Source organism: Clinocottus analis, unplaced genomic scaffold (genome assembly GCF_023055335.1).
Source record: "Clinocottus analis isolate CAN_PGR_092001 unplaced genomic scaffold, fCliAna1.0.p SCAF_6, whole genome shotgun sequence".
Classification (NCBI taxonomy): Eukaryota; Metazoa; Chordata; class Actinopteri; order Perciformes; family Cottidae; genus Clinocottus; species Clinocottus analis.
The window spans coordinates 8,723,709-8,748,783 of NW_027176218.1; the positions used below are offsets into that span (position 1 = coordinate 8,723,709).

The 25,075-nt window shown below is 38.2% G+C and overlaps 4 protein-coding genes across 6 annotated transcripts; 2 read left to right on the forward strand and 2 right to left on the reverse strand.

Moving 5' to 3' along the window:
* Nucleotides 1–65: 65 nt before the first annotated feature.
* slc24a1 (solute carrier family 24 member 1) lies at nucleotides 66–5,408 on the reverse strand. Its single transcript, XM_068603257.1, has 9 exons — nucleotides 4,353–5,408; nucleotides 3,509–3,568; nucleotides 3,140–3,248; nucleotides 2,082–2,162; nucleotides 1,396–1,481; nucleotides 939–1,214; nucleotides 763–852; nucleotides 424–590; nucleotides 66–315 (listed from the first exon to the last, which is right to left on the reverse strand). Exons 1-9 carry the CDS (start codon nucleotides 5,406–5,408, stop codon nucleotides 66–68), a joined length of 2,175 nt encoding a protein of 724 aa, XP_068459358.1.
* A 2,961-nt stretch (nucleotides 5,409–8,369) lies between these two features.
* On the forward strand, nucleotides 8,370–13,829 carry ints14 (integrator complex subunit 14). The gene is made up of 11 exons (XM_068602974.1): nucleotides 8,370–8,664; nucleotides 8,853–8,960; nucleotides 9,104–9,259; nucleotides 9,658–9,776; nucleotides 9,876–10,018; nucleotides 10,110–10,202; nucleotides 10,585–10,729; nucleotides 10,860–10,993; nucleotides 11,239–11,357; nucleotides 12,075–12,140; nucleotides 12,237–13,829. The coding sequence occupies exons 1-11, from the start codon at nucleotides 8,443–8,445 to the stop codon at nucleotides 12,468–12,470; spliced, it is 1,539 nt and encodes a 512-aa protein (XP_068459075.1). The 5' UTR covers nucleotides 8,370–8,442; the 3' UTR covers nucleotides 12,471–13,829.
* On the reverse strand, nucleotides 12,479–18,028 carry hacd3 (3-hydroxyacyl-CoA dehydratase 3). 2 transcript variants are annotated; one of them, XM_068602976.1, is made up of 11 exons: nucleotides 17,784–17,831; nucleotides 17,240–17,282; nucleotides 17,080–17,153; nucleotides 16,816–16,980; nucleotides 15,367–15,412; nucleotides 15,145–15,255; nucleotides 14,928–15,055; nucleotides 14,707–14,819; nucleotides 13,721–13,827; nucleotides 13,514–13,645; nucleotides 12,479–13,404 (listed from the first exon to the last, which is right to left on the reverse strand). In XM_068602976.1, exons 4-11 carry the CDS (start codon nucleotides 16,831–16,833, stop codon nucleotides 13,328–13,330), a joined length of 732 nt encoding a protein of 243 aa, XP_068459077.1. In that variant the 5' UTR covers nucleotides 16,834–16,980; nucleotides 17,080–17,153; nucleotides 17,240–17,282; nucleotides 17,784–17,831; the 3' UTR covers nucleotides 12,479–13,327. The 2 variants fall into 2 exon arrangements, with proteins under 2 accessions (XP_068459077.1, XP_068459076.1); XM_068602975.1 differs by lacking the exon at nucleotides 17,784–17,831 and adding an exon at nucleotides 17,868–18,028 and having other exon boundaries at nucleotides 12,480–13,404.
* A 125-nt stretch (nucleotides 18,029–18,153) lies between these two features.
* On the forward strand, nucleotides 18,154–21,701 carry ppcdc (phosphopantothenoylcysteine decarboxylase). Of its 2 annotated transcripts, none has more exons than XM_068603382.1 (5): nucleotides 18,154–18,370; nucleotides 19,577–19,672; nucleotides 20,029–20,157; nucleotides 20,276–20,444; nucleotides 21,325–21,701. In XM_068603382.1, the coding sequence occupies exons 1-5, from the start codon at nucleotides 18,227–18,229 to the stop codon at nucleotides 21,417–21,419; spliced, it is 633 nt and encodes a 210-aa protein (XP_068459483.1). In that variant the 5' UTR covers nucleotides 18,154–18,226; the 3' UTR covers nucleotides 21,420–21,701. The 2 variants fall into 2 exon arrangements, with proteins under 2 accessions (XP_068459483.1, XP_068459484.1); XM_068603383.1 differs by having other exon boundaries at nucleotides 20,276–20,371.
* Nucleotides 21,702–25,075: the final 3,374 nt, after the last annotated feature.

The window sequence follows — 25,075 nt, forward strand, 5'->3', positions numbered from 1 at the left end:
ACAGTCGTGCTTCAGGTCACAACGTGCACGGACCCCTTTTGTAAAGCTGACTTTTGCCAACACGTTCAGATGGAAACAGGGCAGATAATGATGCGATCCTCCAGCATCACGCTAAGCACCAGGAAGATAAAATAGAGCAGGAACATGGTGAAACCCAGCAGCTTATTCATCTTCCACTTACAGGATGCAATGGAGATAATGACGAAGAGGAGCATGATAAAGAGCAGCACGATGGCACAGAAGAGCCCGTTGCTGCTGACGGCTACTGGAGCAAAATTGTGGAAGGATGAGTACAGGAGCCATGGTACTGGAAGGCTTTTGAAACAAAGTGATAGAGAGAAATGTGAGACCAAGACATGTATCAACTGAGTGTTTATCAGCATTTCCTTTTCAATTGTGACACATCAGAATATTGGAGCTCACCCCACTGTGATGTCAAAGATGTTACTGCCCACAGAGCTGGACACAGCCATGTCCCCCAGGCCTTTACGTGCAACTATCACACTGGTAATGAGGTCAGGGATGGACGTGCCCGCAGCCAGGATAGTCAAGCCCATAATCTCCTCTGAGATGCCGATGGTCTCACCCACCTACAAGTGCAAGTGAGAGTGCATAGTGGAAAGAAGAAGGAAGAGAGTACTTACCGTACATGTTTATGTCACCATAAAATAAAAAAACACAATGCCTTGCGCCCGTGTACACTATCAGGAAACACAGCAACGCATTTGAACTTCCCTGTCTGCTGTTAGTACAGTAACTGACCTGATGAGCCCACCACACCATGAGGTAGGAGAAAATACCAATCCACATGATAGAGCCCAGGAAGGTGCCCGCAAAGTATTTTCTGGATTTCTATTGGACAAAGTGAGTGTAGTTAAATCAAAACATAGTGTTGAGGCATTTAACATAACGCAGCAGGGATGCGTGTGGGTCTTTACTTGGTTGCGAACATCTGGAACTGTGAGCCACAGAGGAAAGATTATGGGCAGCAGGAAGAGGTAGGTGACTTGTTTACGTTGTGTGTCAGGCCACTCTAAAGACAGAGGTTCATCCTCTGTATCCTCTTCTTTCTCCCCCTCATCTTCATCTTCTTCCTCCTCCTCCTCTTCTTCTTCTTCTTCTTCTTCTTCACTGGATTCCTCGCTGACTTCATCACTCTCATCTTCATCACTGTCAGAGCCTCGTGACCCATTGTCTCCTGCTGGCACATCCTCCTAATTGTTGGGGAAATAAATCATGATGGACAACAGTAGAAGCAGAACAGAAATAAAAGCAAAGACCAAAGAAGCACATTTGCCTGGAGTTGTGACTTCATACTTTGACTCTTACATAGACAGGTATCAAAGACTGACTTCTGGGCTTTTTGCTAACCACCGGAGCATGGCCGGAGAGTACCTTCTTGTCCTCTGGTTGATCCGACTTTGTTTCTGGGGCTGGGGCAGCCTCTGGCTCTTTGACTGGCGCAGTTTTACTTCCACCCGCTGCAAAAGGAATTTGCAAAAATATTGTGCATTTCCCTGATGCCTCTTATTCATTCGGTTATTTAAAAGAACTGTCATTTTATGAGCCTTTATGACCGGCCATGTAGAGAAATGCAGTGAATGTGTTGTTAGGACTTACGGGATATATGAGGTCATCCTCATGGCAACTGGACTGTATAAACTAACTACCTGTAATTGGATTTTACCTATAAGCTATTTGCCGATACCATTTGTATGTTGTCACCTGTATGCAACTTGATTACTTGTATTTTATTTACACTACCCTGTAGTTTCATATTTTACAACTGGTCACCAACCTACAGTATGCAATAAAGCAGCATGACATGAAAAGACACATTTTGTAATTGGTGGCAATAAACCTTATATTATTATAATTGAGGACATGTATTATACACATCTAATATTTTTCTGTTGTCACAGCACCTGTTTGACTCACTCAGTTCATGTGCTTAGATATTTTGGCTGGAGGCTTTTTGCAGCCCAGATGATGAGCAGCTTTCATGAGCAGACTCTGAAAGCTTAATGAAAGGCGCCTGATCAGTCTGATCAGTGAATGACCATCACATCCTTCCATGTTACCTTCACTTTTGTCTTGAGTTTTGCTCTCTGCCGTCCGTCTAGCCACATTATTCAGAGTCTCAGCCTTATCCATAAATTTCCCTACGAACAATCAAACAACCAAAAACAAACTTAGAAGGATTCTGTGATGTATTACGTGATAATATCTACAATAATGTCACAGTTTAACAGTTATATGGGAGACAAATAAGCAGTCACATGATCCAGGGTTAGGCAAAGAGCATTATACTGGCAGTGTTACATCAAAAACAATGAGCATCATAGTCCTGACTCCAGATCAGAACAATATCATGAGAGGACAAGAGAGCTTATCAAAGATATTGCACAACACACAACACATCTTAGGGTTCTTAATTTTTTTCTCCATTGAAAGCCATTGAAAATTAATGTTACTGCTTCTTTGTCTCTATTAAAAACAGGCAAGTGTTGCAAATGGACACATATATTGTTTTATAAAAGAAATAGCTTCTTTCAGATTGAAAACACCACCTTAAGAAGCGTAACTTCTAGCAGAGGTCAAAACAGGTAACCGTAGTATAACATAACAAAGCATTTATCACTTACTTTCAACCGTTTTAACTGATATATAAAATATATTTGATTAATCTTTGTGTCTTTCACTTTGGCAGCACATAATTATCTAGAAAAGCCACGGATATTCCTAATGTTGCGTTGGAGTGGATTGATACAGGCGCTGTTAGCTGTGATCCAGAATATCAACACATTTTTGTGTGACTCTTACAAAACAGAATTTGTTTAAAAATTATAAATAATTTTGTAATTATTGTGTGTAAATACAATATTTCTGTTGAGTAACATCGTATAGCTCTGGGTGTCCTCAGAATCTTTTTTATTCACTGCGGGCCGACATATATCCCTCTATAGACTGAGGTAGGTATTTATCTGCTTAGCATCAATCTGGACTTAGTGCTGTCTTCATTTAAGACACTTTGCTGATCCGTTTTACAATGAGAAGGCCATAGTCCCCAGACACTAAATACAAGAGTCCTTTAAAGGGAGACAATGGTCAATCATCAGTGTGGAGATATGGTACTCACCCTCTCCTAGAGGGTCTAATGTGTGGATCATAAGTTGGAAGATGGTGTTTCTCATGGTGCTGTTGTGTAGAGAAGCTGAGCTTCCCCCTCGCTGAAGAGATGGCTTCAACTGTGGAAAGAGATGGCGGACGTCACAAATTTAGCAAATCACAATAACAGATAATGACACATCAATGTTACACAATAATATAGTAATGGCAAGTAGGTCTTTTTTCGTGAGAAATTACTTGTTTTCTCGATGTTATGGTAAGAGGTCAATAAGTCATGAAATAAAACGGAGATACAGGAACAATGTGAGTGCCTGTTGCATTGTGTGTCTTTCTTTCTGCTGTGTATTTATTTGATACATTTATTTGTTGGATTTTGTACCTTTAACCGATGCTTGTCCTCTGGAACAGGTTGGGCGTTATCTTCAACGTCCACATTTTTCTGTGTGCAACAATGTTTTTTCAATCATTCAGTGGTGGAGATAGATTAAAGTTGTTTCAATTTGGTAGGGCATAAATATTAGCATACGCTATATAATATTGTTTTATACATTGCTAGTTCACATTTTTCACTCTCTAGGGATCTTGTTAATGTTGCATGTCAGTAAAAGAAATAGAGCTGAGTGTTGTGGATGGGATTATAATATGAAACAATCCACTCTTTTAAAAACAAAAAAGTCCCATTACAGTATGTTTATGTATGATGGGAAAAAGCATTTTTAACACATTCAATAATTACATTTTCTCCCCTGGAACACAGCTCCACCAGTACATCAAGCTCAACAAAGAGTGCACCAATACTGTGGCTTTACTGTGTGTATGTTAAGCCTCAATCCCACTTACTTAAACACAGTGTATGTTCATGCTACAGCTTGTAAAGCGCCGTTCTGATCAGCCATGGCTGATCAACTTTGGTTCAACCAACGCCTTTACTATTAATATTTTACTCTTTTGACAAGATTTGCATACAACCTCACAAGTGGTACTAGATATATAATAAGTGATGCGTAATATCACTTTCTGTTTTGGTGATAAAGTGAGTGTATAACTGAAGAAAAGATCATAGAATAAACTTTGGGTCAAAGTCTGGACACTGTTAGTTAGTCACTCTTCAGAGTTTCTTCCACACTTGAGAACATATTTTGTGATACAAATAGCTGACAATAGACTTGTAATTGTGTCAATTGAGGACACAAAAAATCATGTTCTGTCAAAGGAGTTCTTACCTTTTCCGGTTCTTCCTCAGCAATAATTCTGACAGTGTTCCTGTTTTTGAGGAGTAGAGCCTTGAAAGTCTGCTCTATTTGCACATTGAACTTCATGAAAATCACATAGAGAGTGTAACAGGCCACCAGCATTGTGCTCTCCCACCACATTATGACATTATCCAAGAAAAAGATGATGAGTAAGATGAGGCCAATTATGTAGAAGGATACGTCTCTGAAAAGTGGCCACCAGGTTAGATGAAGCACTTCCCGTGAAAACAAAGCACACGTTCCAATCACAAACAAAATGTTGAAAACTGCTGATCCAACAATTGTGCCGATACCCACATTGCTATGGGCAATGAAGACTCCTATTAGGGATGTGAAAAGCTCGGGAGCAGAGCCTCCGGCAGCCATGAAGGTGGCTCCTGCTACATCTTCAGAGATGGCTAACTTGTCTGTGATTACCCCTAGTGCAGGAACAAAGAACTCATCGCACACAATTGCAAGTGAAATAAACATGTACATCATCCCAAAAATATGGAGGATGACCCAGCCTTGTCTACGTTCATCAACAGAAAAAATATCTTCAGGGTATTCACCCTTTGTATGTGAAGCGTCACCAGGAGAAGCTGGAGCGATAGTGGCCACAGGAGGAGCTGGAGCTGGTGTTGGTGTGGGTATGGGTGACTCTTGTGGAGGCTCGGGGGCCACATAGATGCAATGCACAATAGTCCGGTTTGTAGTTGGTGATGGAGGAGATTCAGTGGTGGTCAATGCTTTAAAATCTGACGTTGCATTCAAGTTATTTGTCACATGCATCTCTGGCGTTGTTTGATCTGTGTGCTCTAATTCATGTATTGCAGTGAGAGGTTCCTCCAGCCCCTGAGTTTCTACTGTAACCTCCTCAACCACCTCTGTTGAACCTTCTCCAAAATCATCTCCATACTGAGATATTAGCATAGGATCGTACAGTCTGGCACTGATGGTCAGCTGGTAGAGCGTACAGAGAAAAACCCCGGAGAGGAGAAACAAGACCCGGCTCAGCTGCAGTCGCTTCCTTCTTGTACAATACATGGTCCTGCAAAGCAGTGATGATGCTGGCTATGGAGAATTAAAGCTGCATCAATGGGCTTTGGTAGAGGACAAGTCCAGCTCTCTCCCCTGCAGACCATGGGGTGACAGAATTTAAAACTTCAGCGGCATGATTCATGTCATCCTCATCTCCTTGGAAAACCCAGCCTAGACAAAATTAAATTCATTTAGCAGATGGCACAACAGTAGTTTTCATTTGAAAGCATGTGAACTATTCAGACAATTTCTCTAATCATTAAAAATATAATGTTTGTCACAGCATTAGGGATGAAGCCATTTTCATTTTTTTACAAAACATGATAGAAAAAAATGAGTGATAGACAAACACAATAGCTAAATAAATAAATGCCCCAACAATAAAAAACTGCATAGCAACTCAAGTACATGTCACAACACACCTACAGTACATGACAAAGAGAAAAAACAACACCATCCATTTTTTTAAAGATGCAGACTTACCACAGAAATAATGTCTTGCAAAATCTAGGGTGCAAAAATCCCCAAAGCAGATTTACAGTGTTGATTAATGCAGCACAAGCAAAAGTCCAAACTGTTTCCAATGGCCTGGGGTTATGTAGGACGCAGGACAGGTCCTCACAGTGGATCAGCATAATACCTGAGGTCTTCTAAGAGGATTACGTGCATTGTCTCGCTCTCACTTTATCATGAGCTTACAATATTTAATTTATTGCTAAATAAAAAGGATGTTTTAGTCTAATGCTAATATGTTGCACAAATATAGCATCACATAATTTTATGAAACAGACACTTGGGATTAATACTGTTTATATAACAAACATAACAATTTGAACTAAAGAGAATGACTTCCAATCCCATCCTAAAATGTATAACATTATATGGATAGTGCATTATTTTTTTTTTTGTGCCAACCATTTTTTCAGGACTGTAAAATTTTCCATTTAAATTGTGGTAACTCATCACATAGGATCTGTTTATTTGAAGGCACACTGCTTTCACCCGGACAGAAGTAGTGATGCACATCTCCACACAAAGGGATGGGCCCAATCCCACCGTCCCCCCTCAGGCCTCAAGCCCTGAATGCTCCGGGACTTACTGACGTCACATGTTAAGTGGTTGAGTGTGAGAGGCTGTGAGGGTTCGACATAGTGTAAATACAAATGGGAGAGCACTTTGCTGCAACATATAATGTCAATAATAAAAAAACAAACATATTCTCTGCTTGCATTCCTCTGATTTCATGTGTTTTCATGTCCCATCTTTAATACTTAATGTTGTTGTGGAAAGGTGATTTCCCAGGCTGAACAACATGTGACGTCCTTTTTGTTTACCTTTTTTTTTTTACATTTCCATGGTAAAATGTATTTAACGTCACATTGCTATAAATTGTGGGTATTTCCCTTGAAAGTCTGCATCTAATGTATCTAAGATCCCTTAACCCTCATGGACTTTGATTTGACACTAATTTGGCTTACTTACCAAAAATAAACATAATAATATACTATCACATCATGAAAATCTAAATTGTCTATTATAATTGGTGAACTTAATTGAAAAGCTGGCACTCAGTAGTTCATTTAAAAAGATTGATGGGAACGAAAAAGTAATCGAACTAATTAATTAAATAACTCAAACACACAGTTATCAGTGCAGTGCAGACCTCACAGGACTTATGCGGGATCCGACATGAATGAGTTATATGTAGTTCTTATTCAATGACATGTTTGGGGGAAAATGCTGCGGCCTTCGAATCAACTTAAATTTCTTAATCACAGTTACTGTACAGAATTATTACGTCAATGAGTCAATTCATCAGAGATCACACTCTGAGGTGTAGTTTGTATTATTGGACATTTTAAAATGTACAACAACATTTTATTGTTAATGAAGTAAAAATGAAAATACATTTGCATTGCATTGCAATGATAGACAATAAAATATATTATATCAACATTTGTCATTATGCAGGTCAGCTTCATTGTTTTTGCTTGTCATGACATCTTGGATCTGGGGATTTTAAAGTCACATATTCCCTCAAACTTCGAGCTTCAGCTGCATACTAAATATATCTGATTTCACAAACATGAGGTATATTGCATTGCATGGGAACTTCCCCTTTCAATCTTTGTCAAAGTATAAGCTCATAAAAACTAGACACCAATACTGTTCTCCCTTTATTCAATGTTATTTAAAAGTTACAAAAAGATGAGGAATACAATAAGTTAAAATACGAAAAAGAAGCGCAAAAGTGATAAACATATTTAAATGTTTTTTTTGTGTCCCTACTTGACATAATATATTATAAAATAATAGGAATTATATAATGCTATTTTATTTGGCTAACATAATCTCTGAATATTCACAACAGTACCTTACCTAGCTAACAGATTATGTCTGAATATATCACTCAAGTTCTTTTTTATTAAAAAAAAAAAAAGTCCTCCATATTCTGTAGTTTGGAGGGATTTTGTACACAAAACGTTTCTGCTGTCGATTTCGTGTTGATTTCGAGAAGTGTGAAAAAATTGTAAAGACTTCGCAGGAACTATTAATTCCACAGTACACTGCTTTCGCCCGGACGGAAGTAGTGGTGCACACTCAAACACACAAACAACTGATGGCGAGCGAAACGTTGAATGGCACGTATATATTTAGTTGTTGTCATATTAATGATTGACTTTATAGAATAACTTAAAGATAGTTAACTTTTCACAATTGGTAAATAGTAAATATAACTTTTCTTCCGTTTGGTATTCTGACGTTGCATTACAGAATGCTAGCGTATGTTAGCCAACATTTGCTAACCTCTGCTGTGACCATAGAGGTTTTTCTCTGAGCTTTCATGTCCTTAATGGTCGTAGTTTCTTAACATGCTCCTCCAGAGACAGTTAGTGACACTATGTAGTGTTACGTTTGCTAACTTCTCATCTTCCTCGTATTTCTTCTTCCTTCCTTTTACTTCAGTGAGAGCACATTGGTGGGTACTTTGAGTCCATTGTATTGTTGGTCATCTCGCTAGTTATACAATCAGAGCGCCATGCCTACCGTGGTCTTGATGGACGTGTCTCTGTCCATGACACGGCCAGTGTCGCTGGATGGCAGCGAGGAGTTTCAGAGGAAGAACCTGGCGGTCCACGGACTAAACATGTTGTTTGAACACATGGCCTCAAACTACCGCTTGGAGTTCACATCACTGATGGCCTTTTCTTCCCTCTGGGAGCTGTTGGTGCCTTTCACCAGAGATTACAATGCATTACAGGTAAACAAAATATGTACATACAATAATAATAATAATAATAACATACAATAATATAATGAATTTTGAAAAGTCAAAGCATGTTTTTCCTCTCCTGAGTCCCCTACCCGGTTTTTGAACCCAGAGAAGACAAGCTCAACATTGAAGAGGACTTGCGGATGAACTAATGAATGTATTTTTTTTCTGCACAGGAGGCTCTGGGCAACCTGGAAGACTATGACAAGACATGTGTTGAAGCAGCTCTTAATGGAGTTAGTAATGTGGTACAGCAAGAGTGGGGCAGTGCCTGTCCCTGTCAGGTAAATTGGCAGGTCCTTAATACAACATCATCACATCTCCTTGATAAAGCTGGTCTGCGGTCAAATAATGTTTTTATAGTGATTGCAGCCAATTTATTGCTGCATGGAGTTATGTTTATGCACCTCTTTCCTTTGTCCTGCAGGTGGTGCTAGTTACTGATGGATCTCTTGGTATTGGAAAGGGTTCCTTACGTCATTCCCTTCAAACGCAGAAGCATCGAGGGGATGACAAGAAGTTCCCACTCCCTTTCCCTTTCCCTACCAAACTGTTCATCATGTCTATAGCCAATGCAGAGGAGGTACTGACTAAGTCAACAATTTATTTCTACTTATTTGCATCTTGACCTGATAATAGTCTGTGTAAATCTATGGAGGAAATGTGATCAGATACCATGCAACCAGAAGCAGCTGGTCTTAGACAAGGTCTAAGGTGTTGGCTTCTACTGAGCTTTGATAGCTTAGCTAGATTGACAGTTGTTACTAGATTCACTTTTGAGCCAAGATAATTTAGAGATTTATAATGATAAGTATTCATAACTACTGCATTGAGCATATAGTATTTTTATGTAATTTCTGTCTTGCAGCAACAGTTGTCTCTCGTGTCCATGGGAAGCAGCAAACTTAAAATGAAAGCTTATGGCAATTTAACGCTTGGCGCAATAGATTTAATATAACACCTTGTCTTGTGTTATTGCAGTTACAGATGACTGATGCCATGGACAACTTGGAGGAGCTACTTCGTCTCAGCGGAGGTGATGGACAGATATTTACTATGGAGGGACCACTTTGCATGAAGAGTGTGCAGGCCATGTTTGGGTATGACCCTTACTGCAAAAAATCCAGAAAAAAAGTACTTTTCAGTATTCATAATTACTGAGGAACCTTTGCCCATTGCATGTCTGTGTATGTCTTCAGGAGGCTGATTGATCACGCGTACTCTCCCTTCCATGCTGTCCTGCACTGTGGGAACTTGTCCTCTGACGTTCAGGTTTTCCCTCGGCCTGAGCCTATTGTGATGGATGAAGAAGTGGAGCCTATGCCACGAACAGTCAATATAGGTACTTAGCTGGCTTAAAATTTTACAATTTAAAGTTCAAGTTAAACAATTTTTCCCTTCGTCACATCTTTTTTTTGTTATACTTGTTTCAGATTTGGAAATCGTGGGCTTCATTGAAATTGCTGATATTTCCAGTCCTCCTGTTATTTCAAGACACTTGGTATTACCTATAAATGTAAACAAAGGTTAGTGTTGAACATTGTTTATGTTGTTGTAAAGGAAAACTAAAAGTGATTTCCCCCTGCATTGTATGTCACCTAAAGTTGTTCCCTGCTTTAAGAAAACTCTATTCACTACGATGTACATCCATCCACATCTTTTTGCCACAAGGACAGCTCAGATATTGCTTGGAATGTTAAAATAATAATAATGATATATAAGACACAAATGTGGAGAAATAAACAAGTTTCTCTTAATGCAACAGAGCAATATTTGTATACTTTTACACAGGTAATTCTCACCTTTCATAGTCAAAGTAAACACATCTTTCTTCAAAAATCAAATCAATGAGACCTCAGTATGCAAGATTATGGTATTGTCCATGTGTTTTATTTATGTTGCTTTCAGAGGTGGATGAAGTCGGCACAGGAACCACAGATGAGCTCGAGGAGGAACCCTCTGCCAGTCAAATGGCAGGCAAAAGTCCAAATTTTTGTGTACTTTTACATGGCAGCCTTAAAGTAGAGGGCATGGTGGCACTGGTTCAGCTTGGGTGAGATGCAACAGAGTTTTTTTATTTAACATATTTAAATTCTGTTCAAAATGTAGTGCATTTATATATTAACACACAGAGTGAAACAATATATGAAGAAAAGGCCTAAATATAGTTTGCTTTTCCTCAGGCCAGAGTGGTATGGCATGCTGTACTCCCAAGCAGACAGTAAAAAGAAATCAAACCTGATGATGTCTTTGTTTGAGCCTGGTCCAGAGCCTCTGCCTTGGCTGGGCAAGATCACTCATTTGGGACCAATATCGGGTAATCTTTAACCCCTTTCTGGTTTTTGTTTCATAATTTTCAGTGTATGACACAATTGGGATGTTGTAAAAGTACATTTTAACGCAACACTATGACATTCTTTAGAATGGTAAATGTTTGTTGCTGCTTTTCTACTGTTTTTCTGTTTATAACCAAGCAGTTAATAATTTACCGTTTGTATTTAGCTCACTTTGATCCTGATACTGACTTCTCTCTGATGTTTTATGACCGTCCTGATATTTCAGAGGCTGCTGAAAATCCTTACGGAGAGGATGACAGTAAAAGTCCTTTCCCTCTGCAGCCCTCGGCCAAACGAAGCTACGCCCAGAATGTCACTGTGTGGATTAAGGCCAGTGGGCTACAGGTACAGTACAATCTCTGTATAAGAGCACCATTGTTTCTTTAAGTTACAAGAGAAATGCCAGTTGGTTTCAGCTGTTAAGTTCATAACTACTTGCCGTCCTTGGTTTGAGTTCCCAAAGTCCACCTGCCGTGGGACTGACGGAAGACTGGAGGAAGAGTTTTCTCTCAATGACTTGCAGCTAGAGCCTTTTTTAATTAATGGTATTACAGTTTCAATTTATAGTAATTAACTGGCTAAAAACTCAACTGAATATAGCGTTAACATACTGAGTTAGTATTATATACTATTACACTGAGATCGTAACAATAATTATTAGTGTTTGTCCATCCATCTCCACCTAAACATTCAACTCATAAAAAACAAACCTATATGGACATTTCACATCAGCCAAAAAATGCATTCAAAGTAATTAAGCCTAAATTGAATGTATATGGAGTTTTATTGAAGATGCACGGTATCTTAGCCTTCACACAACCATCCTGATGATGTGAACGCTCACAAGTTGCCAACATAGTAATTCCATCTCTACTATCCATTTCATTTGATGTAAGCATGACACTTGTTTCAGAGACATACAGCTAGTCTTAACCATGTGTTATGTTTAACATCTGTTCTTAAACAATTGTTCCTCAGTTTTAGGACTGTCTATCTTCAGTATTGAGTCAAAGCATATTTCTGGTCATCATTGACTTTCGTTAATATGCTGTCATTCTACAGACTGATGTCCAGAAGATCCTACGGAATGCAAGGAAATTACCAGATAAAACTCAAACCTTCTACAAGGTAAATCTAGCTGAAAATGGCTCTGTAAAATGAAAATGAACTCGGAATCTAAACTTTCCTAATTCAACTTATTGTTGTGATTTTTGGATCCGCCAGGAGCTGAACCGTCTTCGAAAGGCCGCCTTGGCGTTTGGTTTCTGGGAGCTCCTGAAGGGAGTAGCAGACCTGTTGGAGAGAGAGTGCACCCTGCTGCCGGACTCTGCACATCCTGATGCTGCTTTCCAGCTCTCCCACGCTGCACAGCAACTCAAACTGGCCAGCACTGGTGACTCCCAGTATGCTGCTTTTGATCATAACATTGCTCCCATGCACACAGACTTCTCCACCTGAGCCACGTCTGAATTTGTAAAAGATTACCTAAAATTTAGTATCCTCAGCCTGTATGTGTGCTTTATGTTATTTAAAGAAATCAAAGAGGCTGCTTCGAGAACCCATCTGTGGAAGCTAAAGGAGTCTGATTGATAACTTAGATTTCTTATTTGATACGGCAGAACCATGGTGAAAGGTACATAATGAGGTTTCTAAAATCTTTAAAATGTTTTTTTTTTTTACATGTTCCTTTGAAGGACTGTTTTCACAAGTTGACCAGATGACATTTTTTATTCAGTGTCACATTTACAGTAAACCTGTGAAATAACTGTTAATGTAGTCGTTTAAAAATTCAGGTGAAAATAACAAAAAATAAAGCGGGAAAGGCATACAAAGTCTACATAGCAGGATATTATTGTACAGAAGTCACTTGTGTAATTTTCCCTGAGGTTTGTTGGACGGTGAAAAAATCTGGAATGTTAACAATTACAGTATTTGTTCAGAATGTTATTTTCTTCATTAATACAATTTTTTTTTTTCCTCGAATGACAATATCACTGCAAAAAACTTTAAACATTAAAAGAAGCAGTATCAATAGCTATGGCTTGTTATAGATCTTCACCTATTTATGAAATACAAACTTACATCATAACAGAAATGAATCACCAGTTTATGACAATCAATGCAATGATGAAATATTGCATCATCTGTACGATGTTCATGTTGACCACAAATTTACATTTTTTTTTAAAGAGAAAAGAAAAACAACTTCTCATAAAAGACTGATTTGACTGGAACTTGGTTTATGAGAATCATTTAAAACATGTTATCTAGAAATAAGCAGGCAGCAAAGGTATTGTGTCGTTGGTGCTTTAATCTCAATTTGCTTTCCTTTTTTTGGTACGGAAGCGCCTTTTCCTCTGCTTGTAAAGATGACGAAAGTTGATAAAAAGTCCTGTAGAGGGAGCGGTAAACCACAAACTTTATCAGAACAAAAATGCTGAAATTAGATCAAACTCGTTGCTTCAAGATATATACGTTTAATGTTTTATATTAAAACTTACCCAGAAACATGAGGACAAGATAGATGCGCAGGACGTAAGAAAAGCTGACAGAGGTACCGACAGCTTTGGGCAGAGTAATGCTGAAGAGTTTTGTCTCGTCAAAGACAGGAATGGATTGTATCACAGCAACAGCTACATGGGATTGGAAGATACATTTAAGTACTTGTATGAATAATTATTTATTCTGAGAGACATAAACAAGCTCACCTTCAGCTACAACACCTAGTGGGTACAGTGGTATCCAGATTGTGTACCGCAGCCATGTGAGGGTTTTCCACTCTGTATTGAAACAGCCCAGCATGTAAAATGGATACCTGCAATTGGAGCGTCATGTTAGTTTTAATGAGGAAACAACATGTTTTTAATCAACTGACCAACGATAACAGTTCTGCTGATTAGTAAACCTTGACCTCAAAACCTTTGTCAAATTGAACCTGTGTGGTTTCTGCTCTGACTGGATTGGTACCTCACCCTTTTTACTGACAGTGCGCTTACTGCGTCAATAGTTAGTTTTAACATCTGTTGTAACTCTGCAACTACATTTCTTTCCAAGTGAAATGAACTTGAGCAAAACAAATTTCTTGTTTTGTCCAACAAACAGTCCCAAACCCCAAATATTCAAGTTTCTTAAAAGCTGAGAAAAGCAACACATTCTTATATTTGAGAACCTGAATGTTTGTTTATTATGGCATTCACACTAACATGTATAATTTCCCTTTCAATCATCCCTCTGGTTGAACTCCAAGCTTTTTGTACAAAACATTTTTTTGCAAACCCTTCATACAAAATAACATTTTTTAAAGAGAACTTTCTACAACATAAAAGCATGAAAGACTATTAAAAATATAAATTAGTCCTTATTAGCCATCTCACTGTAACATGAGCTTTTGTGCCAGGAGTAAGCAGTGTATTTACAATATTGTTTAAACCTCTATATCTTATATACACAATTCAGCTGAAATGTATCTTCATTTAAAGCACAGTTGGTGTGATATGAAATGTAATGACTTTTTTCAAGATTGTACAGGGACATTAACTTGTATGTACTAGTGTTCACCACGAACAATTTATTTTAAGAACTATGTTGTCATAATGCATGTACAACAAAGTTTCAATTGCGTCTGCCTTGAATGTTGCATTGTATTAAAAATGTCACACTGTGTGACAAACAATGACAAAGAAGTGATAATTACCTAAAAATCTCAATGGCACTCCACAGATAGAAAACAAAGAACACAACTGGCTGGTTGTGCATTTCTTCCACACTGCCAAAAATGATGAAAAGAATAAAATTCCTTCCAACCACCTAGTAAAAGAACAAAACCCACAAAAACTTGTTACAACACTGAAAACATAATGGTACAGTTGCAAAAAGCAGGGGACTCTGCACATCAAACAAATGAGCAACCCATACCTGTATGAGAGTTGGAATAACGCCTGTCCGTACTACACCAAAAGCAGCGTTGAGGACCTCGACTGCTGCCAGGATCTGGCAGAAGAACATCACGTCCGATATGGTGTGAAATGTGTCGTACAGAGAATCTGACATGAGAGTAGTGTTAGAAATCATTGGTCTTGCCAGAGAAGGAAAAACAATAAAGTCAAGCCCCAGAAGTCTTCCATTTCCTCACCTTGGCCAAAGATAAAGAGCCGCACGGTCATGTTGACAAAGATCCATGAAAAACCAAGAAACTGAACCAGATTATATACAAACAAAATTCCAGTTGTCAGGCTGACAAACCCTGAAACATTTAAAAGAAAGATGAAACATTAAGGCAACTGACCATAACAACTTGCTTGAAACTCTTTAAAAACTTTAGAGAAACAAGAATGCATCCAGACTTTGCACTCACCTTCCTCTTCCCGCCTTGGAGACTTCAACCTGTTCTTTTTTTCCTCCTTATCAAAGTAAAAAAATATGTATACAAGTGTTCAATCGTTGGCTTTATTATCAATGATACATTTTCAGTCAGTCAGACATTTTGCAATATTGACTAAGGTATTCAAGACAGCTGTCAAATGCACAGGGTGCCTTTTTAATCACTGAACTTCTACTGGCCTGCTGTCATCTAACTCCCGTTCTGCCTGCGGGTCATAGTAAAACTTATTATATGCTAGTCTGTGGGTTATACTGTTCTAATGACTTGAAGGAGATCACGACCTCTTCCTGTTTGACTTCGAATGAACCGGTGACATCCTGTTTAGTTCCACTTAACTTCAACTGAACCGCCGTTGTCTGACTCCCTTTCTGCCGAGGGGCATAATACTTCTGATTTTGCATATGAACTGTGTTGGTCACTACAAAGCCTGATCTGTATACCACACTGATCTGAGATGAAAATATAGCCGAGTCTGCACATTAACCTTTTGTCGTCTGTCCAAACCGAGCGTGTGCCGTCATTTCGGAAAGTCCCATGTTCTTTAATAAGTTAAGCCTCTTTGTTTGTCTGTATCATAAAATATCCGAATAGCCAAATCCGGGCCGCCAAGTCATTTTATCTGGCCCACGGCAGCTTGAAAGGCATAGGTGGAGTTCACATTAAAGTATGTGCTGCTTTACAGTGTACAGTCACCATGGACTACATCTCCCACAATGCATATTGATTTTGTGACCCGCTAATTAACCGCATCCTAGCGCGAGAAAGCCGTTTTTCCATATCGACGTTTAACTGAAGACAAGTGATTAACTTGAAAATGATTGACAAATTATCCCAAACTCACTAAGAAGAGAAAGATTAACGCAGAGGGAAGGCCATTTAAAGAAGATGGGAAAGCAAATACACATTTGTGCTTCAAGGAGACAAATCGGTAAGTTTTCTGTATTATGAGGCAGTGTGAGTTATGAAGGAATATAATGTGTGCAGCTGTGCCCCAGACCACATCTGTCACACATGTTCTTAGCAGTTCACAACTATTTGTTGGACATTAAGTTCTTCTCAACAGTGACAAAAAAGCTTTGAACAAGGTGAATGTAATAACATGCATTTGAGCTTTGTCTTTAGTTTCTTTTTTTAAAGTTTGATCTTTGATAGATGAATGTGGGTCTCTTAACCCTAAATTAAATGGATTTCTGTTGTAATAACAGAGAAATGTGCATACTTATATGTATATTATAAATACATGTACAATATTTTTACACTTGAATAAACAATAATCAAATGAAAATATGTTTGGGAGTAGTTTATACAGTGTTAGTTACAACCATAATGCTGATGTGACCCAGGGTGAAAAAGAGTTTGACACTCCTGCTCTATTCAGTCAAACTTCCACCACACCCTCAGATGCAAAAACATGAATCTCACCTTTTCCCGAATCTCCATCTCAGCATCTGACTCGTCCAGCCAGCGGTCAAAGTCCGGTACCAAGAAGACTGGTTTGCGCTCCTGTAGCGTCAGTCTTTCCCACCAGCCTCGCTGCTCTTTCCGCAAAATAACATTCACCTGCCGCTGCGTGGACCTGTGGCTTACCTGGACACACATTAAATGAGCACAATCAACAAAACTAGTATGCATAGGTGAGAAAGGAACAGTAAATATCTCAAGCTCGTCTTCAAAAGGAGGACATACCTCTGACTTTACTGGTAAAAGAAACTCCAAACTGAACTCATATTCGTTTTGTCCTTTTGCACCATGGCCCTGGGCTACACACAAAATACCACAACAATGTTACAAATCATGAACTTCTTCAAACATTTTCATTGCAGAATGAACATAAAGTGTAAGTCACCTCTAAACTGAAGCACTTGTTCATGTACATGGACATCAACATTCTGTGAAAGGAAACAGACAGATGAGATGGTGAGCTTATACTTCCTCTTACAGAATTAGAATTCAAACATTAAATTACAACTTGTGCACACTACCCTACAGCGGAAGAGACACAACAATAACATATTTAAAGCATATTTAAAACATTCAAAACAATAAGCTTGTTTACTAATCTGCAATCCATCAACAATAGTGACATTTAATTATGAGCTACAATAATTGGCTGGTTTGAAGAGATGAGAAAATGAGCCGTTTCACACATTATCTACCCTAAATCAGCTATTGTTCCTGTTTGCATGTATATATAAACAACATGCAGTTGATGGATGTCTTTCTTGCAGACTGAAGTGACATTTTTGGATGAAGCAGCACCTTAATAACTAAGGCAACTGACTTTACACACACAAATGCTCTCTAATCATCACTTTACATGTTTGGTACGATTAAACCTGATAAATAATACCATAAATGAAGACCATTCATTTGCGTATTTGAATATTAACCTTTAGACCTCTAATAGTGCACGAGCCTGAGGAAGCGTGAGAGTAGGCAGCTTGTGTTGCCCCAGCAGGTTCTGGTTAGCTCACCTGCGCGTCTGTCAGGTCCACCCGCAGGTAAATGTCCTCATGCCGTTGAGCCCAGTGCACGAGAGGTGTGAGCGGCATTGTTCCGGTTTTTGGTTTAAACAAATATCAGGCGAGAAGAACAATGACTGCTCTTAATGCTTCATGCTAACCGCGGTGACGGGCTTCAGCAAATACCGAGAATATCACGCGAACGCGCGCTCGCAATCCGTCAACGCAGCGACGTGCTCGTGCAGGAGACAGGCCGTTGGTCGTGGTCTCCTCTGATTGGCTGGCGGGGAATATTTACGGAAATAGTTACATGGAAATTGATTCACGGGAACGACAGTTTTTAATCGACATTTTCTTGTTGATATACTAATATGCAGGAGGAAGAGCATGTTTCCGGTCTTAAAACGGATTTGTGCAAATCTGGCGGTACATTTTGTGTTCTTGTTGGTGTGACGGGAAGCGTTGCAGCATTGAAACTGCCTCTTTTAGTATCACAGCTTCTTCAGATTCCTGGGGTGAGCGACTCACCTTCATTCGTTCATTCAGAGGCTCACCCTGACGCACGATGGAGATATTGCAGCTGTTAGCCAGCTGTGTCGTCAAAGTGTAATCTTGTTGTTGTAGTTATATTAGTCAGCGACATAATGGTTGTTTTACTAACAAATTTAGTTTTTTACATTTAAAGAATGACAGTTAAAATGGTTTTACAATACATAGAATAAGGACATACATGATATACATGAGAGAGAGAAACACAAACTCTAGGAATTACACTAAGTAATGAATGTATCAAAAATAGTATGCAATACAAAAATGCAATGGGAAAAGATCATAAAGTGTCATAGTATAGCATGACATAACAATGTCATAGCAAAGTATACCATACAAAAAGCTAATAAAATTATCTTTAAAAAAAAGTTTTACTATAGTTTGCCACAAAAAAAGCATAAAAGGGTGATACCATAATACAATAGTGTGTCATGAAAGGACATATGGTCCTTAGATGTGCAGTCTAAATCTTACTGTAGTGGCCAATTGTCCCGTAAATGAAAAGAAAAATAAATATGAATAAAAAATAAACCAAAATCAAAAAGCCACTGATGTACCGTAGGTATATGTAAATTACGCAGCTCAAAATAATGCAGGGTCCATGCAGGAGTTCCAGTTTTACTGATGTTTTATTGTAACTTAAACAAACAAACAAACAAACAAACAAAAGAACCTCCCACGCTGCCTAGCCCGTTCTGATTTATTGTCGTTGCATTTGTTGTTGTTGTCGCTGTCGCTGTCTGTCTGGTAAAAAATCATAGGCCTACCAAGGTGCATCACGGTCCTATACCGGTCTACTCCTCTATATACACCAGGTGCCCACAGCAATTAACCAATTAACAAACTGAAAGGCTAAATAAACTAGCATGAAAAAAACTATCCTAATACATCAACTAAATCTAACCTAAATAAACAAACAACTATAATTAAACAATATTACTTGTGAATAAAATAAACTTATAATATGAGTAAATAGCTCCTACACTTACTATACAATTATGTAAAAGGTCCGAAGGTTTTCTAAAATGTAAGAGGCATAAAATAGTCCCTAAGAAAGAATCAGTTACTCAGCATGTGGATAGGTTTCTTCTTAGTTTCCCACCCTATCAGCACTATAGCAATACTAAAATGTGCTTTAAAATCCCTGTTACCGTCTTGTTTTACTTTTTTAGGTGGATGTAAGAGTAGTCACCACGGAGCATGCCAAGCACTTCTACAATTCTGCAGAGGTATCAGTAAAACTCTACAGCGACAAGGATGAGTGGGAGGTAACAATACATTTTTTAAATGTCCTAGTGTAGCCATTATTAACTGACAGTCTATAAGCAAAGTTTCTCCAACTTGGTACCACTGATAAACTGACTGGATTATGTGAGATTTCTAAAATGTACATTGTAATAACTGGTGTATTTCAGTAATTATTAAATGAAGTAAGTATGACATACTGGCATACGGTCCATTTTAAGTTTCCAGGATGTCATTAAAAAAACTTTTGAAATCTTATAAGAATTTATACAAAAATACATTAAGTGATTTTGAAACTGGTCTAAAGTGTCATGCATCGAGGAAGGGAGGAAGTGAGTGAGTCATTGGTTACGTTCCTAACAGAATGTCTCTGTTCTAGCTGTGGACTCAGAGAACTGATCCTGTGTTGCACATTGAGCTACGACGCTGGGCCGACTTACTTGTCATTGCCCCACTTGATGCCAACACTCTTGGAAAGATTGCAAATGGAATTTGTGACAATCTCTTGGTAAGAAGATGAAATGATTATGTGAATACCTACAAAATGTTATGTTATAGAAAATAATAATTCATAACACGATTTGTATGAAATTATTTCCAAGTTGATTAATCTTTGTCTTTGGCAGACATGTGTGGTAAGAGCCTGGGATACTAGTCGCCCTCTCCTCTTCTGCCCTGCAATGAATACAGCTATGTGGAAGCATCCCATTACAGCTCAGCAGGTATCCAGGCTCACAGAGTTTGGATATGTGGAAATTCCCTGCATTGCTAAAAAACTAGTATGTGGAGATGAAGGTTGGTTAAAAGATATCTGCAAGCTCTACTTTCATATGGTCATATCTGACCACAGACTTCAAGCTTTCAACCAGAGAGGGTTCTGTGTTGCTACGTAGCATACCTACATATAGCTTAACCTCAAATCAAATATCAATGTACTTAATCTTAATCTAACTACATAACTTTTTAGCTCGTCAGTTATAGTTGTGCTTTTTATGAGAACATACTTAAAACATATGTTTACAAATCCAACATAGTACAAATATAAATTAAGAGTATCAGCCCTAAAAATTAGCTCTTTAGCTAAGAGTTTACTTACTTAACTTACTTCTGTTTCCCACTAATTAAAATGGGGTCGGCCCAAGGGGTTGAAAATGTTTGATTCCAAGCGACATTCATTAGATAATAGTTGATTGTTTGATCAAGGATTTAAAATGTTAATCAGCTTTAACAACTCTTTCAAGAACCGACTGGTTCAGCAGAGAACACATTGTGGTCAGAATTGCTTTGGGAAGAATACACTTACATGCAAATGGTTCTACAAGCATTTTTTTGTATGTCCTTATTGAACTCTTCTGCTTTGTAAACTGCTTTCTTTGTCATGTATCTTGTGGTACTGAGAGAAAGTAAAAAACTGTTGTGTCTCTGAGAGTGGTGTGTCCCCTTGATGCACTGGTGGGTCCGAACAATACCCTTAAATGACGCGGTCAGGATAGATTTAGATATGCAAACCCTGGGAGTGTAGAGAAAATGTTTATCAAAGTGTGTTTGTGACTATGAAAAATGTGCAAAAGAAAGAAGAAGTAAGTACAGGTATGTGTTTTCATTGTAGTATACCTTCCAGGGACTGACTGCTAATTTAATTCTTGTGTAACTGTAATTCTGTACTTTGTTGCAGGTAAAGGGGCCATGGCAGAGGTATCGACTATTGTCAGCGTTGTCAATCAGTATCTTCAGAAACCAGATGAGACATCTCAGAAAACATGCACATAACATTGTATTGTCCATTCAGCTAGCACCAAAACAAATAGAAACTTAGTATAATGACTTGCCTATAAAATTTGTTTGTGTCCAAAGCTCCAAGGCACGACACACCCAAGACAAACTCACAGAGTTGTTTTCATCCAGTTTACCTCTTATTGTTGAGATAGCTTGTATGAATACTAATTGACTGGCATCTTTCAGACTCTTCTGTTCAGGACAACATGCAAATGTGTATTTCATAGCATTTCATGTTATCAAGCTTATGTGAATGGATTAAAAAATGCAGTTCATGTGACTTGTCAAATTACTTTATGAAATAAAAAATAATGTAAAATATTCTACCTTCTTTAAAAAAGGTCATGGTGATTCCGACACTGACACATTGGAATGGCTTTTGTGTCTTTGTGTCGTACACAACAGAACAGAATATGGGAAAATACTGTCCGTCTCAAGGATTAAATATATTAAATACAATTCTTTGTTAAAATGTGTCCAGTACTTGTCCAGTTTTACCACTGACAGGTAGTTTTGATGAATGTCAAAACAACATTATGGAAAATGAGCCTACAGGAAAATACAAGGTTTTCTTTACCTTTTGCTTGATCTAGACTGTTTGTTATTGTGTCCAAGTCCCACTCAAGGAGAAGTCTCATTGTGAACTCTGAATATTGAGCAGGTGCCACTCTTTGCAGCGTGTTTCATCTGTGGACCTATATAAAGCCACATCACCTACATGAACAGCAGCAATCTCCAGAGCTGCCCCTCTTCTTTGTCTGCTCTTAAGTCTGAGCTCTTTATCCACTACCTGCAGCCATCAAATAAAAAAAAGTCATGCCCATTGTCCAAATATTCAACCATGACATCACACATTTTTAAGATGAGGTATGATTTCTGTACAGAATTGCACGTGGGAGAAGTTTGACTCTTTTTACCAGGAATCGCTAAAGGTCCAGGCAAAAACAGGATCTTGAATACATTCAGGATGAGATCATATTATGAGATAAATGGGTAAAAAGCCCTGAAGGTAAACTTCTCCTGGGTGTGACCAAGGTGTGCGAGATTAACTGGTTTTGAATTAACTGGTTATCTTCGTGATCATGAAGCAGATGTGACATAGGAGTGGCCTTTTGGGAATCATGTGGATTAACCACGAAATAAACATTTCAGTCGTTGAGCCTCTTTGTCACATTCTTTTTACAGTGTCTTTTGAAACTGTTTGACATGAGTGTTTTGGACAGGTATAAGCACCTAGTACCAACTTTGTGTCGTACTCTTGTCCTCAGCATCTCAACCACAGCCTTGCTGTTTTCCATCCAACTGCTCTATTCATAGTCTTTCAAAAAAATGTGACAGAAGGTGATCGAAATGTTTATTTTCTGGTTCGTCGACATGGTTTTCGAAAGGCCATTCCTCACGCACGAAAACATCACCAGATAATTCAAAACTATCTCGCACACCGACGTTCACGTTTCCACTATTGTCTTCCGATGTCCGTGGAAGCAATTAACAATTTACAATCAACATTTTATAATCAACACTTGAAATAATGAAGTCACTCGCAAATGACAAGTACTTTGGTGTTTTATTTCGGCATCTTGAGTTAAGATTTAATAAAACTCTTTTTATATTTATTTAACAAAACACTGGCGACGAAGGAGCAGAAATAAATAAGATTAAATATGAAGAGAGAGAGCATAGACAAATAAAACATAAGCGGCATAAATGTTGGTAATAAAAGAAGAGTTAACGTTTTAGACAAGAGACATTTGAATCTCTGGAAGTAAGTGAATCTTTACAGCTTAATGACAAAGAAATACCTTTAATGATAGTGGCAAAAACAAGCACTTTTAGTGGACATTTATGACTGTGCCATCTGGCCCCCATCCATTGAAACCGTCAAATTAGATTAGTTTGGATTAGATTAGATATTCCTTCATTACATTTGCAGGATTACAGCAGCAAACAGGGACATAGTAAAAGTACAACATATAGTAAAATCAAAACAAGTAGTATAAATACTAATCAGAAAAAACTGTAATAAAACAGTGGGAATATATATATATATATATATATATATATATATATATATATATATATATATATATATATATATATATATATTATGAACAGTGTATTAATATTGCACAGGTTGAAGTGGTTGAAATGAGTTCTTCCTTGATACTGGACCAATTGTGGAAATGGTTGTCCACTTTAATTTGTTGGTAAAAAAAACAAAACATAGGCAAATAGGAACCAGGTTAAAAATACCAAAGTTTCACATAAAACAAAACATGATGCAGATTTAAAAACCATTAAGAAAATGTTAAAACAGTCAAGAAAAAAATGAAATGAATAAAAGTTGCAGAGCTTGAGTTTGAGATATAAAATGTAGTAGTGAGATGCAGCAGTTGAGTCTGGTTCAATTAAAGGCAACAGCAAACAGAAAAGTCTTTAAGCTGGATTTAAAGGAGTTGAGGATCTCAGCAAACCTGCAGCTTTTAGGGCCCTTGTTACAGATATGTGGAGCAGAAAAACTGAACGCTGCTTCTCCATGTTTACTTTTGACTCTTGGAACAGAAAGTAGACCAGAACCAGACAACCTGAGAGGTTGGGATGGTTCATAACAAATGTATTTAGGCCTTAAACCATTCAGTGCTTTATAAACCAGCAGCAAGATTTTAAAGTAAATTCTTTGTTTGACAAGAAGCCAGCGCAAAGACCTCAGAACTGGAGTGATGTAATCCACTTTCCTGGTCTCAGTAAGGACTCGAGCTGCAGTGTTCTGTATCAGCTGCAACTTTCTGATTGACTTTTTACAGAGACCTTTGAACTCACTGTTACAGTAGTCAAGTCTACTGAAAATAAAAGCATGGACAAGTTTCTCAAAATCCTGTTGAGACATAAATCCTCTAACTCTTGATATATTCTTCAGATGATAAGTTGACTTTGTAATTGTCTTGATATGGCTGTTGAAGTTGAGGTCTGAATCCATAACTACACCTAGATTTCTGGCTTAGTTTGAGGTTTTTAACATCAGTGATTGAAGCTGAGCGCTCACTTTCAATCGTTCATTCTTAGGACCAAAAACAATAACTTCTGTTTTATCTTTATTTAATTGAAGAACATTCTGGCACATCCAGATGTTGATTCCTTCAATGCATTTAGCCAACCCTTGTATGGGATTATAGTCCCCTGGAGATACAGTTATGTAGATGTGTGTGTCATCTGCATAATTATGATAACACACTTTGTTGTTTTTCATAATCTAAGCCAGTGGAAGCATATAGATTTTGAACAAAAGAGGCCCTAGTAGTAAGCCTTGGGGAACACCACGTCATCCTAGTCAGCTCTGATGTGTATTTAGCTACCGACACAAAGTATTGTCGGACGTTTAAGTGAGATTCAAACCAGTTAAGTGTGGCGCCAGAGAGTCCCACCCAGACTTTCAGTCTGTCTAGTAGTATGTCATGATCAACCATGTCGAATGCAGCACGAGACCCAGTAATACTAAGCCTGAAGTTTTGCCACTGTCTGTGTTTAAGTGGATGTCGATGAAAAGCTTAACAAGAGCAGTTTCAGTACTGTGGTGCTGACGAAAGCCAGGACTGGAAGACATCAAAACTGTTACTTTCTGCCAAGAAGTTGTTCAGCTGTTGAAAAACTAC